The sequence below is a fragment of the Aythya marila genome, assembly GCF_965140915.1.
Source record: "Aythya marila genome assembly, chromosome: 2".
NCBI classification, from domain to species: Eukaryota; Metazoa; Chordata; class Aves; order Anseriformes; family Anatidae; genus Aythya; species Aythya marila.
In genome coordinates this window covers 85,405,211-85,419,254 of record NC_139043.1, presented here as the reverse complement: position 1 = coordinate 85,419,254, position 14,044 = coordinate 85,405,211, and the positions used below count along the sequence as shown (strand labels likewise).

The following is a 14,044-nucleotide window of genomic DNA, read 5'->3' as shown; positions in this document are numbered from 1 at the left end:
AAAATTGGCATGAGTCCTGAAATATGAAACGGATTTGTACCTTTTACATTGTAATTACTTCTTTGTCCCTATGCTTTTTTTTTTTTTTTTTTTTTTTTTGGGGGGGGGGAGGGAGGGGTGAATAATCACCGTATTCAGAGTCTTAAAGAGCCTTTTTGGCATATATTTTAACAGCTAAAATGTAGGATTTTTTTTAAATATTTTTGAATCTTTGCTTTCCATTTTTCTTGAGACGTTGCCTTTCCAAATTCTATAAATAGAGGACAGTGACTTTAGCTCATAAGTGTACTGTGTCTCTTCTTCTTGAAGTATAGAAAAGTTGAGTTCATAGAGTGAGTGCAAAATGCATGAGACCTAGTAACTGTTTAATGTGTTTTACCTCCTGATATGAATGCAGGGAAGTAGAGACCTCATTACCTAAATGATGTATTGGAAAATGTAATTCAATCCATTGGAGAAATGCAGTAAGCTAGTAAGGCAAAGATCTCTGTGGTAGCTGATATAGCCCTGACAAATAACTAGTTAGTTTCAGGCAGATGCTCTTTGTGTAGTGGTTCAAGTACTTTCTCAAAAAATTGTTTGTATTACTTGCATGCACTTAATTGGTACCACATAATCTTTCTGTTAGTTATTTTCTGTTATTGTGGAATGGCCTTTTTGTTATATTTATATCCTGCAAAACTACCTACTTCAGCTGACAAGGGAGAACATCTGAACATGTTTATAGTCTCTTAAATATGCCATTGGACCATAGAATTAGCATAACACAATGCCAATAAAACATCAGAAAATAATTGGCTCCACAATTAAGAAAAATGATCTGATTTGAGGTCACAAGAGCATTTAACAAAGTGCAACCAGTATGTGAGCAGCACTGTCCCTGCTAGAAGAGAGAATGTAGTTTATTAGCTGCATTACACCGCATCCCTGTATAAAGACTGATACACAAGCTTCAGCTTCTGAATTTTACTGTAAAGCAATTGGCCCTGGTACTTAACAGTCAGAGAGACTGTGTACACTCAAGATATTCAGAAGATTATTTATTCCTGTCTGCAAGGACAGGAATATCAGCACAAGCACTACTTGGAAATTATTTTCTCAACCTGGAACCTTACCTCTGAAGTGAATGTTTCTCTTGCGCAGATAGAAATGAAAGATCAAGGCCCTTCAGTTCCACTATTCAATAGTTAAGTCTTAGCTTGTAAATTAAGATTAAACACTATGACGAAGGAAGGCAGGGAAAACCCAGAAAGGCACTTTGGCAGCTACAGCAGAATCCATGAAAGAGAGTCACCAAACCTAGAAGTCATTTTGATGAATCTCTAGCACAGGCATGGCAATGGCAAATCCATCATCATTAAGTAAGGTACTGTGTTCAGACTTCTCAGGGAAATATCCTAGCCAGCAAACTGGAGAGATTGAACTGAGTTACATCCCATCCTTTTGATGATAGATGGTCCCCTGGTGTGATGCTAAGAGGGAAGGATGGGACTTGATTTGCTACAATCCTTCATGGTTCCAGGATTATGTGATTCAAGGACCATACATTCCCACTGCCTCTTTATTAGCATTGAAGTTTGTACCAGTTACCTGCACTTGGTATGAGCAGTACATGCACAGAGAGCTAATTGCTGGAGAGCCTGGTTCCACACGGAAAGTAGGATGCTCTCATTGACAGCCTGGTGCTTGCCTCCAGTGCTCCATGACCCCAAAGGTCCACGAGGAGGGAACCTGCTTTGGGCATACCCATGGTGTCCATCAGTGCTCACTGGAAGACTCCCACACGTGGGTGGAAGACACCACACCAAAGAAGAACCAGTTGTGCACCCTAAATCGCTAATGTAGATGTAGCCTGTATCTCCAGGAATCCTAGTGCTGTGGAGCTGTGGAGAGCATTTCTGAGCCTTGTTGTAAGAGCTTCAGGGTTCCCAGTCACTGTCCTAAAGGATATTTCTACTTTTCAACTGTGTAGGGATGGGTTAATAAGCAAATACTCCAGGTAGTAGGATGTACCATTCAGAACTTCTTTCTCTACCTCAGCACCCTGGGCACTGTATTTAAAAAGTTGTTCAGGCTTGTTCTTTCTCCAAAGCCAGTGGCTCTTTAAATTTTTCATATGAAGTAGAAAAGCTTTGACAGGAGAGATTGAAAATGTCTTACCTTGAAATAGCATATAGTACAGTGACGCTATACATTTCTGAATGAGAAAAATATCACAGGAGGTACCAGCACTGAGTGCCTAAAGGCATATTTATATGGCTCAAGTGTTCTTTCCTTTGAATGTGATAGTTGAATTGAAGCTCACAGCCATTTTCATGTGACCCTTTGTGAAGGATAATAAACACTCCAAAGTATGGTGAAATTAAAAATACAAAACTGACTTTATTGTTTGCTGTTAGCTCTTTGTGCAGGATTCTAGCTTTAGTTAAACCAGTTGTATATAATATTTTGTAGGATTCTAAATGCCTGGCTTATATGTAAAGGTTCAACCACAGAGTTCAAAAGTTTGGTGTTACAATACTCATTTTAAACATCTTTTAGTTCTTTTAATTAGCAGCAGGACCATTAAAAAGTACGTAAAGTATAAGCTTGTGTCTCTGTCAAAAATCACCCCTCTCCACTCTTAGATTAGTGTATTCACTCTCAACCAGTCAGTCAGTTCCTTGGATTTGAACTTTAGTCTCTTCTTCCAAGCCTGAGTGAAAACAAAACAATTCTGTGAAAAAAAAAAAAAAATCTGAATTCTGAGGCTTTTTGTTTCTCTTGATTTCAGTCTTTGTAACATCAGTGTTAGTAAAATAATAAGGTGTATTTGAATGCAGAATGAAAAGAACAATAATAGAACTACAGAAAATCTGATTCACTGGCTTTCTGTAAATGAAGGTCTTCAGTCAAATGTTCTAACCTCTGCTAGCATGCTAAGGAGAAGTGTGACAGCTCTTGCGACACTGTCTTTCATGTACGACACAGCTGTCACAATTAATTCTCGCACCAATTCCTTGCTCTCACTCAGAAAGATGGCATTCGTTTTATTAAATGCTGAAGTAGGTTTTTGTATGTGGAAAGACAACACAGGATACATTTTAATTAGTTGAATATTCAAAATAAGTTATTAGTCACTATCATGCTGAGCTGTCATATCAGATTTAACATGTTCAGATGAAAAGGTAATACATTAGTCACCTTTAATACTACAAATACCTATTATTTCTAGTTCATAAATGATAAACACTGAACCATATTCTGCCAGCTCCACTTAGAATAAACAGAGCAGCTAATGCTACTGGGATATGATGTTTTACCCTTCTCGCATGCTTTCTAGAAATAATTACTTTCTTCCTTTCATGTTATTCTCCATTTTCTTATGAAATATGAAAATGAGACATAATATTTACAAAAAGTGTTTTGATGTGAGGTCAGAATCAGTAAAACAAACCTGCATAGATCTGACAGTGCTATTAGGAACCTAAATTTAATGATCACCCCCTCCCATTCCAGTTCTGGGCCAGAAGTTGTTCCCTAAATTTTCTGCAGTACTGAATTGTAGCAGTTGTTTGCTGTATAGGCTGGATTTAGATGGCTCAAATTACAAGTGAAATAAAGTTCAGCAAATCTGTTAGTTCATACACAAAATCAATAGTATTGTATAGTATCTTTTTTTCCAAGAAATTTCTTCTCAAAATTTTTAAATTGTCATTGTGAACCATGCTTTTGTCATAGATTTTCCTTTCACTAGCTTCATTGGTTTAAACTACGTAGGCTGCTCTCTCTGCTGTGCCAGAGACCTGTCACCTATGTAACAAACCAGGTGGGCGCACAGATGTACCAAACACACAGTGGTCCTTCCCCTACAGAACTCAGGGCTCTGCATTGAACAGCCTGTCAGGAAATGCTTCACCGAGTTCTGTTGGTGTGTTTCTGTTTTACAGGTGGAAGTAACAATCTACGACTTCATTTTTGAGTTGCAGTCTAACAGTTTTTCTTCAGGTCAGATGCAGCAGTATCTGTAATTTTAGCAATAGCAGCTAGAAGAATGGAATCTCTTGATTGACTAATCATACTGGCTGAATGATACATTGTTACCGGAAATATTTTATTTTTCTCCAGAACTTTTCTTAGTAATAAACTTGCCCAGTTAACATAAAAACTTTTTTTTTTTTTTAATAGAAGCAGAAAAATAGCTTTTTAAAGAAATGTACAAAATCAGTCCAATTCATTCCTCATTGCTTAAAATACATTAGTAAATTTGAGCAATATTGATCAAAAGTCTTGTAAACCAAAGAAATTTAGAATTATTACATGAAATTTTGGTACAGAAGTTACAGAAGTCTGTTCAAAACTGTACAGGTATATGGCAAGCAGTTAAGCAGTTCTTGGCAATTCTCAGCATAGCTAAGTAATCTCTACAATTCAATGCTGTAAATTTTTCAAAGATTACTTTTAGCAATTAGAAGCATTGATGTTAAAGTAGGAAAGAATGAGAAGACTCCATCATTTGACATCTGCCTGGGGAGTGCGAGGGAATTCTTTTGAAAATACTGTCTGTTTATAGCACAAACTTTTGTATTCAGTGAAAGAATTACTGGGTGAAGTCCGTACTATGTGACCTATGAACATGAGTGTGTGTTTATGGGTGATAGTCAGGGTTTGCTATCTTCCACTACAAAGATAATGCTGCCTACATTCTTGAACCTTTGTAATTCTGTCCTTGTTTATAGTAATTAAATATACTAAAGCTATATTTGTTTTCTCTTTTTAAACCTGTTGCACTTAGCAATGTAGCAAGAAAGCATCAGCTTCACTGTTGTGGATCCTGAAATCATCTGGAATAATTGCAAACCGTCCTTGGCCACGGATCACTCTTACATTGACAACCACTGCAATAATATTAACTATGGCTGTGTTCAACATGGTAAGTGAAAAAAGAGATTTTTTTAAGATCTTTTAAGATCTTTTTAAGATCTTTTTTGTTGGTTTAGATAATATTTTGGATTTATGTCCCATATTGTGGGTGATAATATTACCAGAGACAGAAATGTAAAACAGAGCAACAGAAAACATGCTATATGAGGACCTCTTTCTGCGTAAGAACTAAGCTTATTAAAGAAAAATGTAATTTAGAAGGAATAAAAGGTAGTTAAATCCTAGGTTTGAATTGTTTCAGTTCCCTTGCTCATCTGTCCATTGCTTAGAAAAACGGAGTAATGCTCAAAAGATGTAGTATGTCCTCACAGGATGCATGGAAGACTTTGTGCAAAAGAAACCAAGTTTTATTCTGGTTTGTGATGCTCCTCATGCTGTTCACAAAATCATCATAATGTGTACATTATTGAATTTCATGTGTTTGTCTTTTATTTGAAAAAAGAAAAAAATCAAAGCTACGTCAAAGCTTCAAAAGTACTGGACTGGAATTTTGTTAGAAATTACCTCTACTGTAGTTTTTTCTACTTGTGCTTTACTTTTCTCTCATAATAGGGAAAACCCATGTAATTCTATTATCCTTTTGTAACTATAACAAATCTGAAGTAAATCTGCCATTAGTCTGCATAGAGCTAGAATCTTAATGAACTTGTTTGTTCTGGAGTATGTGTTGTTAAATGGCATGAGCAGTATATGGGATCAAAAAACCTTGTTTGTTTTGCCCTGCAGGCTGAACCTAATGCTATTCATACAGAATGAGGAAATTGTTCCAGCTTAGTTTTACATCTGCAAAATGGGAACTGTAATATTTAGTTCGGTAATGTTTTCAAACATTACAAACATCAGTGCATAGGTATTAGCCGCATTTCAAGTCTATGAGATTTGCACTTGGGTGCTTTTGAAATTGCAACTCTAGCACTTCCTTGAGTTCCCGATACTTTTTGTTACTTGAAGTTCATAAAGAACGTGAAGATTGGTAATACGTACAGTTTCATTATTTTTTTTCCTGTAATATTTCAGGGGACCCTTTGTCAATCATTTGTAACAGTAAGTACTAAACCTGTCAGAATGATGTAATGATGTAATGTGGGCTTTTAAATGTGGACACTTGACATTTGTGGTAGAGCCTTATCTCAGTTCTTTTCTATTAAGTGATCCTAATCTTGGTTTTGTTGGTTTTCTTTTCAGAAGATATTTTTCTTTCTCCTCCATTTCTAAGGAGAGGAGATAGAGTCAAAAACAATTCTGTGTTTAGGAATTTAAAATTCAGCTAATTTAATTTGATACATAAGGTTTGTAGAGAAAGACACGAAGTGGTGATTGGAAAATGAGAAATTAGGTTCACTTTCAGCAGTGAAGACAGTTAGCAATGGGAGAAAATTGTTCTGAAAAATTATTGATTCTCCATCACTTCTTGTCCTCAGCTCAAGACTATATGACTTTATGAAAGATAATGTATAAACAAGGAAATGTTAACTGGGAATACTACAGGACAAACCACAGAGATGGAGTGGCTTATAAAATAGAGATCAGATTAGACGGTTTCTCCTATTTTGAACTAAATTAAATAAATGGATACAAAGAAATTAAAGTACTTGGTAGTAAACTATACTTTGAGTTAGAGGTCATGCAAGCATATGGTATTTTAAAATTTAAAAAGTTCAAAATTGTAAAAGAAGATATAGTCAGCACCTGTCTTTTCTTAGACTAAAGTTCTACTATTGTGTACAGTTCACAGAAAATTTGGCCTTCAACTAGTAAAAGATATGTTAGCAAAAAAGCAGTTGTTCACTACATCATTTTTAGGAAAATGTTTTTAATTTTATTGGTTCAAGTCCATTTTTATGTGGACTGAATGTTACAGTGAAACTTAATATGCTGTATTTTAAAGTCTTTGTGCCTTATCAGTAATGACTGCACTATTACAAATAATCATGTTCCATGATATTCATGAGATGATAATTTTAAGTACAATTCCCACCTTGAAACTAAACCTTAATAGTTTGACTAGCAAAAATGACTTTAAATGTGATTGTGAAATTTGCATTTCCTTAATATTAATAGCAAATTGTGGGAGAGACTCTGAAGTATCATTATTATATCTCCAAGCAACATGTACTTAATAGCAGAGTCCATTAACTGCATTTATTTCCATGAACTCTTTCAGTAGGAAAAGGCAAAATGTAGCCATTAAGATTTAATGGAGATAAAAAGTGTCTAACCATCCCACACCTAATAAATCATAATTAAGACCAAAATGTCAAATAAAACTCAATCTTTATGGTCAAGGGACATTAGAATAGAGTGGGGGTGCAATTTGATTTCAAATGAGCTGTTTTAGCAGACATCTGAATGTAGTCTTAAGGGGGTATATAGTCATGATCAGTGGAGTGAAGTTAAAAAACAGCTAATGTGACATGAAGTATCGAGTACCTCTTAGCTACAGGCAGAGGATGACTAATGCCGCTTCCATTGAGCATTAGATTTGGTGCCATATATAAAATAGAGCAGTAATCAATGGCTGAGGAAGACTCTTTTTGCAATGTTGACCTGCATTACAGAGAACATGAGGAAATATATTGCAGGGAACAATCCAGACATCGCAGAGCAACAACAGGACTGTGCGACTGCAGTGGGTCAATTTGTGGAAGCCAAATGCATGGCTGTAGATGATACATCAAATGATTGTGCCTCATCACACCCTGGCGTTTTTGTGATCTGGGGGAACGTGGCTTGCTGAAAGAGCCATGGAAGAGTACATTGTTTCAGTGACTTCTGTATCAAATGCATGAGTGATTCATAGTACAGCAACAGGATCTCAGAGCTGTAGTGTCCCAGGACAGTGCCCTAACTATCAGCATGCAGAGTCAGGATGTTACTTGCTTTTCTGTCTTTCATCCAGTGAATTTTGAACTACTGGAGTATTTTCTCTTAAAAAAAAAAACATGTCTTTTGAAATATGAAGATTGACAGGTTTGAGTATTTGCTCCATTGTTTAACGCATATCTGTAAGCACAGGTGCAACCATTGGCCAGATATTGTTTTCCCTTTACTCATGGCCGTGTTTTAACAATGACAAATAATTGAGCAAACTTGCTTCTATTCTCATAGTAGAAAATAGGTTTCTTTAATCTACCTTTTAGTGTAGCTAACTCTGTTAATACAGTAGCTGACCTTGCTCAGTGCTGTATTTTAAGTAAACAAGGTCTTCTGGCAGATGCATTCTGATTATATGTCCCTCCAGTGCCTAACACATTGGAGACCTTGTTTTGAAGGGTGCCTAATGTATTTCTTTAAAGAAGCATAAATGGACACAGCCTAGAGCTTGGCCTGGCCTAAGAGCTGTGGGGAGAAAAGGTAATGCCCAGCTGGAGTTATGGCATTTAAGTGGTATGTGCAGGGCTCCACTACAAATCCATTCCACCTTACAGGCAGAATTTAAGAAATGATAAAAAATCAGTATCAGTCTAGTGAAGTGGACTAGTGATGCTAGACAGTGGGCTAGCAGAGATACAGCAGTTCTGGTGTCTTGCAACTGTGCAGGGAGAGACAGAGGCATGCTGTTACACAGTCATTTGCTCCACAGTCCAGCAAAGATGAACTGACATAAAGTGAACACACCACACCTCATTGTATCTGAGCCTGTAAAGGCCCAGCAGGCTCCTTGCCTCTCTTATGGAATGCTCCTGGGACCTCTGAAGATGACAGTTGCTTGCCAGTGCCTCTACAGGGAGGCTGGGGCCTGATACACAGAGATACTTAAATAGGTATGCTTTTTTTTTTCTTGACACACGAGCTTCTGTGAGAAATTAAATGAAATTATGGAACAACCTCAGTAAGTATTTAGCATTCCAGGCTCTCCTAAAGCTCCTGCTTGTAAGTTCATGAAGATGAGAACTGCTACCAGAATTTGGGATTCTCCACATTATTCTTTTGCCATTCCTGTGGGGACCTGAGGACTTAGCTGTCGGACCAACTGGCATTTTCAAATGAAGTGGTGATACGTATTTTGAGCAGAAATTCCTCTCAAGCCACATGGGTATTTATAGAGTTGGCAGAAAAAGAAGAAATGAGCTAGAAAAGTCCTGCAGGCTTGCCTCAGAGCTTAAAACAAAAGACTGATGCCATGTCATTGCTTCTTTTTGTTTGTTTTAAGGCAAACACAAATCCTCTAGTTCAACCAGTAATCCCAGGCATGCATGCTTCTGCCATACTTTAAAAGTATGCTCTTCTCACTCTATCTTTTGCTGAACAAGAGAATAGGCATGGACTTTGTTTACAACAGTATTATAAAATCTGTAGACCATGTCTTGAGAAAATTGCATAGCTTTTCTGCAATAGCAGAAAATTAATTTAAAACAGAGCTGCATATTCATATGATGCAAGGACATAGTGGGGAGAGACAGGGGGAATGACAAAGATCTTTTTATACTTATAGTTCTCACATGTCCATTTCCAGTGTAATTCTGTTTAATAAAGAAGAGAAAATAATGACGGGGTCAAATTAAACTTAAGCTGCAAATTTAGATGTGCTGTCAGACCTTTGTTTTTGCTGCTTAAGTATTTCAATTCATTAAGCATATCTTTGCCCTGGAACTGCTGGTCCTGGAGCAGCTCCTTCATGCACAGCTTACCTTTGTTCTGTGTGGTTTCTTGCTGGTGTGCAAAACCACATTTCTTAGAAAACAGAAACTGATTGTAGCATTTGTCCTTACAGATGGATGTTGCACGACATCCTGTGACTGCAGGTTTTTGACCACAGTTGGACTAACTGTGGTAGATGCTCAGATCAATTAATTTTACATCTTCTTCACCATATGATTCAGTAGGTCAATGGAGGACTATTTCCCACCTCTCTCCCTCCTGCCTACCTGTCTCAGGGCCAACCCATTCACATAGTAACTCTTAAAAGTTTGCAGATCTTACTTTTTATTCCATAATTTTTTAATTCAGAGTGCATTTTGATTAGTGCACTCTAATACTAAATTCTGCCACCTTTCCTTCTTCTTAATAGGATGTTATTTTATGTGCATTAAGCTGGAAATCAGCAAGCCTGCTTGCTTAGTAAGGTGAGATACAAGCCATTCAACTTGGCTGTGTTTAGAGGCCATCAGACCATATTCATTGTGAAGTTCTGGTGCCTTGTGGATTATGCAGAAGTGTTTAAAGTACCTTCGTGAAAAAGTAGACTTTGTTTTTAGTAAGAAAATGAATGTGTTAGACTTGTGGAGATTCCTGGTCAGATAACAAGAGAGATGCACTAACATGCTTATCCTGTGATCAGGGGAGGATCTTTTACCACATGGTTCCTATTGAAAGACGTAGCAGCACAGCAGGTATTTTCATCATGTGAGACAAAAAATTCACAACTGAAGATTGAAGATTTTACAAACACAAGAGAAGAAAAAGCTGCTAGAATATATGAAGTTAAAATGAGAATTTAATGGTAGTGTGCTCAGATGTTCCCTGGCAAACATTGGTATTCATAAAAAATATTGCTTTCATTTGAGTCATTTGAGTAGGTGTGACTGCTTAGTAGGACTGAGCTGTCTCTTACAAAAAAATACTATGTTGAAGAACAATATATATCTCCAAAGCGTGATAGCAGATGTAGATAACTGATGAGAGACGAGAAAGACAAGTACAAACACATCATTCAGAAATAAGTGTTGTTTGGCTCATGGGAGAAGACAACGCTTTCATATCCTTTTTATTCCTCTCTATGCTTATTTATGTATTCATATATACACCACCTTTCATATCGCATTCTGTGTATACATTTATAGGTCAGAAATGCCCTGTACCAAAGCTCAAAACAAGATTAAAATGCCTTAATATAAATTAATATATATATATATGCACACACATTTATGTATATATAATATGATTATGTTGCAGATCCTCATGACATGTAATCTTTTGCTCAGTGGGCATGCCTGGGACAGGATTCTGAAACTAAATGCAATTATTTCATGTTTGCAAAAAAAAGTTAAATGCATTATTAACAGGATTCATTGTCCACCCTTTGCAAATTACCTGGGTAAGGCACCTATTAAGGTGAGGATGTCTACGTAAATAGTAGGAGGTGAGGAAAGGGATTAAATACTTAGAGCAGTCTGTAGGACCTTTGCCCAAAAGGTCTGTTCATGTTAAAGAGGATGACCAGCATCAGCTGGGTTAAACATTAACCACAGGGCTTCAGAAGGAATTTTGAACTAGAGAAGGAATTAGGCTGAAACTAAGTAGAGAATTGCGAGAATTCATGGAGTGGAAACAGCAGCAATCAAAACCTGGTTTGACACTGCTAGAAGTCACCCCTTTTACCTACACCTTGGGTATGTCTTTATGCTTGAACTTGTGGATTGACTTTCTCACCCTCACGTGCATGAAGAGATTGTGGAGAGCAGCTACACGTAAAGCTGTAGCACCCACATCTCCGTACCTGAGGGGTTTGCATGTAGAGTGCCCCATGCAACTCTAAGAGAAAGCGTGCATTTAACTCACTCATCTTGTGAGAAGGGGTAGATGTGCATACAACTCCATGTGTTAGAGCTCCTTGGGATTACTTAGAGAAGAACATTTCACAATTTGTAGGTGTTTATTAACATTTTTTGTGTTTTATCTGCTATATTACTGACACAGCACCTGAATGAATAGTTCTCTACTGGTTAATTATGTGTAGTTACACATAAACAGACAGAGAAGCATGCTAGTGAAGGAAGATGACCTGAAAGTGTCACTGTACAGATGAAGGTGAGCCCATTCTGCAAGGTACTCCGGAGGGAGTGCCAGTTTCTTGTAAAGCAGACTTCATAACAGCTGGCATATTGATTACCTCCTCTGGTGCACAGCTGGTCCTGCATCTGTGGAAGGGGTGTTTCAGAGATAAAGGTTTCCAACTCTTCTCAATAAGCACCACAAAACATATCAAGGAATGCTGACTGCAGGTGGTTTGGGAGGTTGGATGCTCTTTGAAAACAAAACAAAAAAAAAAGTCACTGCATGTAGTACAGGGCTGGCATGTTGCCAAGGGAGATTGTGTGGAGTCTGTATCCTTGAAGTTTTCAAGACTTGGCTATGCAGAGCTGTAGCTGACTCAATCTGGTGTTAGTTAGTAAATCAATAACCATTTTGATGCAGAATGGATTAATCTGAGTGAATTGAGCAGTTTTTCTCTGGTACAGGAGATAAACTGCAGAAGATGTGGATGGGGAAAGAATTCAGAGGTAGATTACAAAACGGCTATATGCAGAGAATAACAAGTGAGAGGGAGGCAACCCATGAAGCTCTGCAATGGTCACCGGGTGTGGATTTTCATATACAGTGTATGAGAGTCACAGTGACATTTGCTGATAGGATTAAGGTGGCAGGCAATGTCTGTGAAGGAAGGTCTGAGATTTTAGAAAGGAAGAAGTCAGCTGAAGAGTTGAGATAGAAGAACTAGGATGAAATTCAGTAATACAGAGTGCAAGATTATGGTTGGTCCAACAAACTAGGAACATGAAATTCTGATGTAAGTTGGAGGCTCATCAAATGGAGATGCATTGAGTATTTTGATTAGTTATGTGAATTTAATGACAACTCGACTGAATCACAGTAACCATCCATTGACTGCTCTTAAGTCATGGCAAGTATAAATGAAATTTGCCAAGTGAGCCTCAGTGGAGGAATACTACCTCGTGTTTGCTGACCATAATGTTAGTACCTGTGATTATGTCAATTTAGATGTTTTTATCTACAGTGTTTTATAATGGTAGGCAAGGGAATTGTTTCTCTAGGGTGTATGAAAACATATTTTCTGCAGAATTAGTATTAATGTTATTGCAATACTCAAAATCTGGGAAGTGTGTTTGCAGTTTTGGTCACCCAGACGGTTAAATTGAAAGAGGTGTGTACAGATGGAGACTACTAGATTGATCAGGGGAGTGAAGAACTTGTTTTCTTGGAAAAAAAAAAATTGGAAAAGCATAGATTACTGAGCATAATGAAGGCTGAAATGAAGGAGCTATTTGGAAGCTAAAGGGTGAGATTAGTACAAGAACAGGGATGTAGGAACTGGTCATAAATAAAACGAAGATGTTGAACTTTGAAATGGTTTATGTGTTGAGGTTCAAAGCAGTGGAATTAGTGTTGTCAGAGAAATATAACTCATTGAGAGCTCACTTCAAGAGTACATCAAGGGGTACTGCATAATGGTGGTTATTTGTGAGATCAGCTGGCAGAATCTGATGCTCTAGGAGATACTGGTTCAGTTTGTCTGTTTCAGTAAGACTTGTACCAATTTTGCTGTCATAATTATTAGGTGGACTACACCTGTGTAAATCAACTTTAGTAAAGACTTCATATTCTTTCTTTATTTCTTCCTATATTTAAATAGGAGGTTCAGCTGAGGTGAAACCGAAGTTTATTCATATTGAATTTATGTCATCATTGTCTCTCTCATGTGTGAGCTTCTGATGTATGAAGATAACGTAACAAAGAGCTTTTAGTCTTTTATTCAAATGTGTCTTGTGGAGGTTTACAAAGTTGTTTTTGTCTGAAGCATGCAGGAATACATAATCAAAGTGATGTCATTTTCCCTTTACTATTTCAATTTGCAGCAAAATACCAAAGTTAAATAATTACTGGCAAGGCTTTTTCCACTTCTCCATTCCTCTTCTCTATTTTGACCTTAACCAGCTGACAAGCTAATGGATTATATGTTGTTTTTCTCTAGTTTTTCCTGGATAATGCTGTGAAAGCTTTTCCCCCAGTTCTTAATTCATCAAATACAAGTTTTCCTAATTTGGGTAATCAGACACGGTGGTGTATACAAAACAACTGTTTTTTCCTACCGGTAAGTTCATTTTACATTTCTTTGTTTGTTTACAACCATTATTCTAAATTGAATGTCACTTGATCTGTTGGAAGTTAAACACCAACCACTTCTAAAGACTGCTTCAAAAGCTTGTTTTATATTCAGTCACCCACAACTGCCTTGAAAGGAAGTGGGAATGGAAAGGCGGTTAGTACTTATGAAAACAGGTGTTTCAGTGAATGTCAGGTTAAAATTCAGGAAACAGCCTGATAAGAACCATAGCTCACTCATCCTAAACAAAAGGTGTTGTGAGGTGTCAGGAGGACA

The 14,044-nt window shown here is 37.2% G+C and overlaps 1 protein-coding gene across 1 annotated transcript in view; it reads left to right on the top strand.

Annotated features, from left to right (window-relative positions):
• ADCY2 (adenylate cyclase 2) overlaps positions 1-14,044 on the top strand; it is a 212,804-nt gene that overhangs the window by 167,620 nt on the left and 31,140 nt on the right. Inside the window, exons 16-17 of the mRNA XM_082753106.1 lie at positions 4,775-4,912; positions 13,637-13,756. Coding sequence (XP_082609232.1) covers positions 4,775-4,912; positions 13,637-13,756 — 258 coding nt within the window. The remainder of the gene's footprint in view (positions 1-4,774; positions 4,913-13,636; positions 13,757-14,044) is intronic.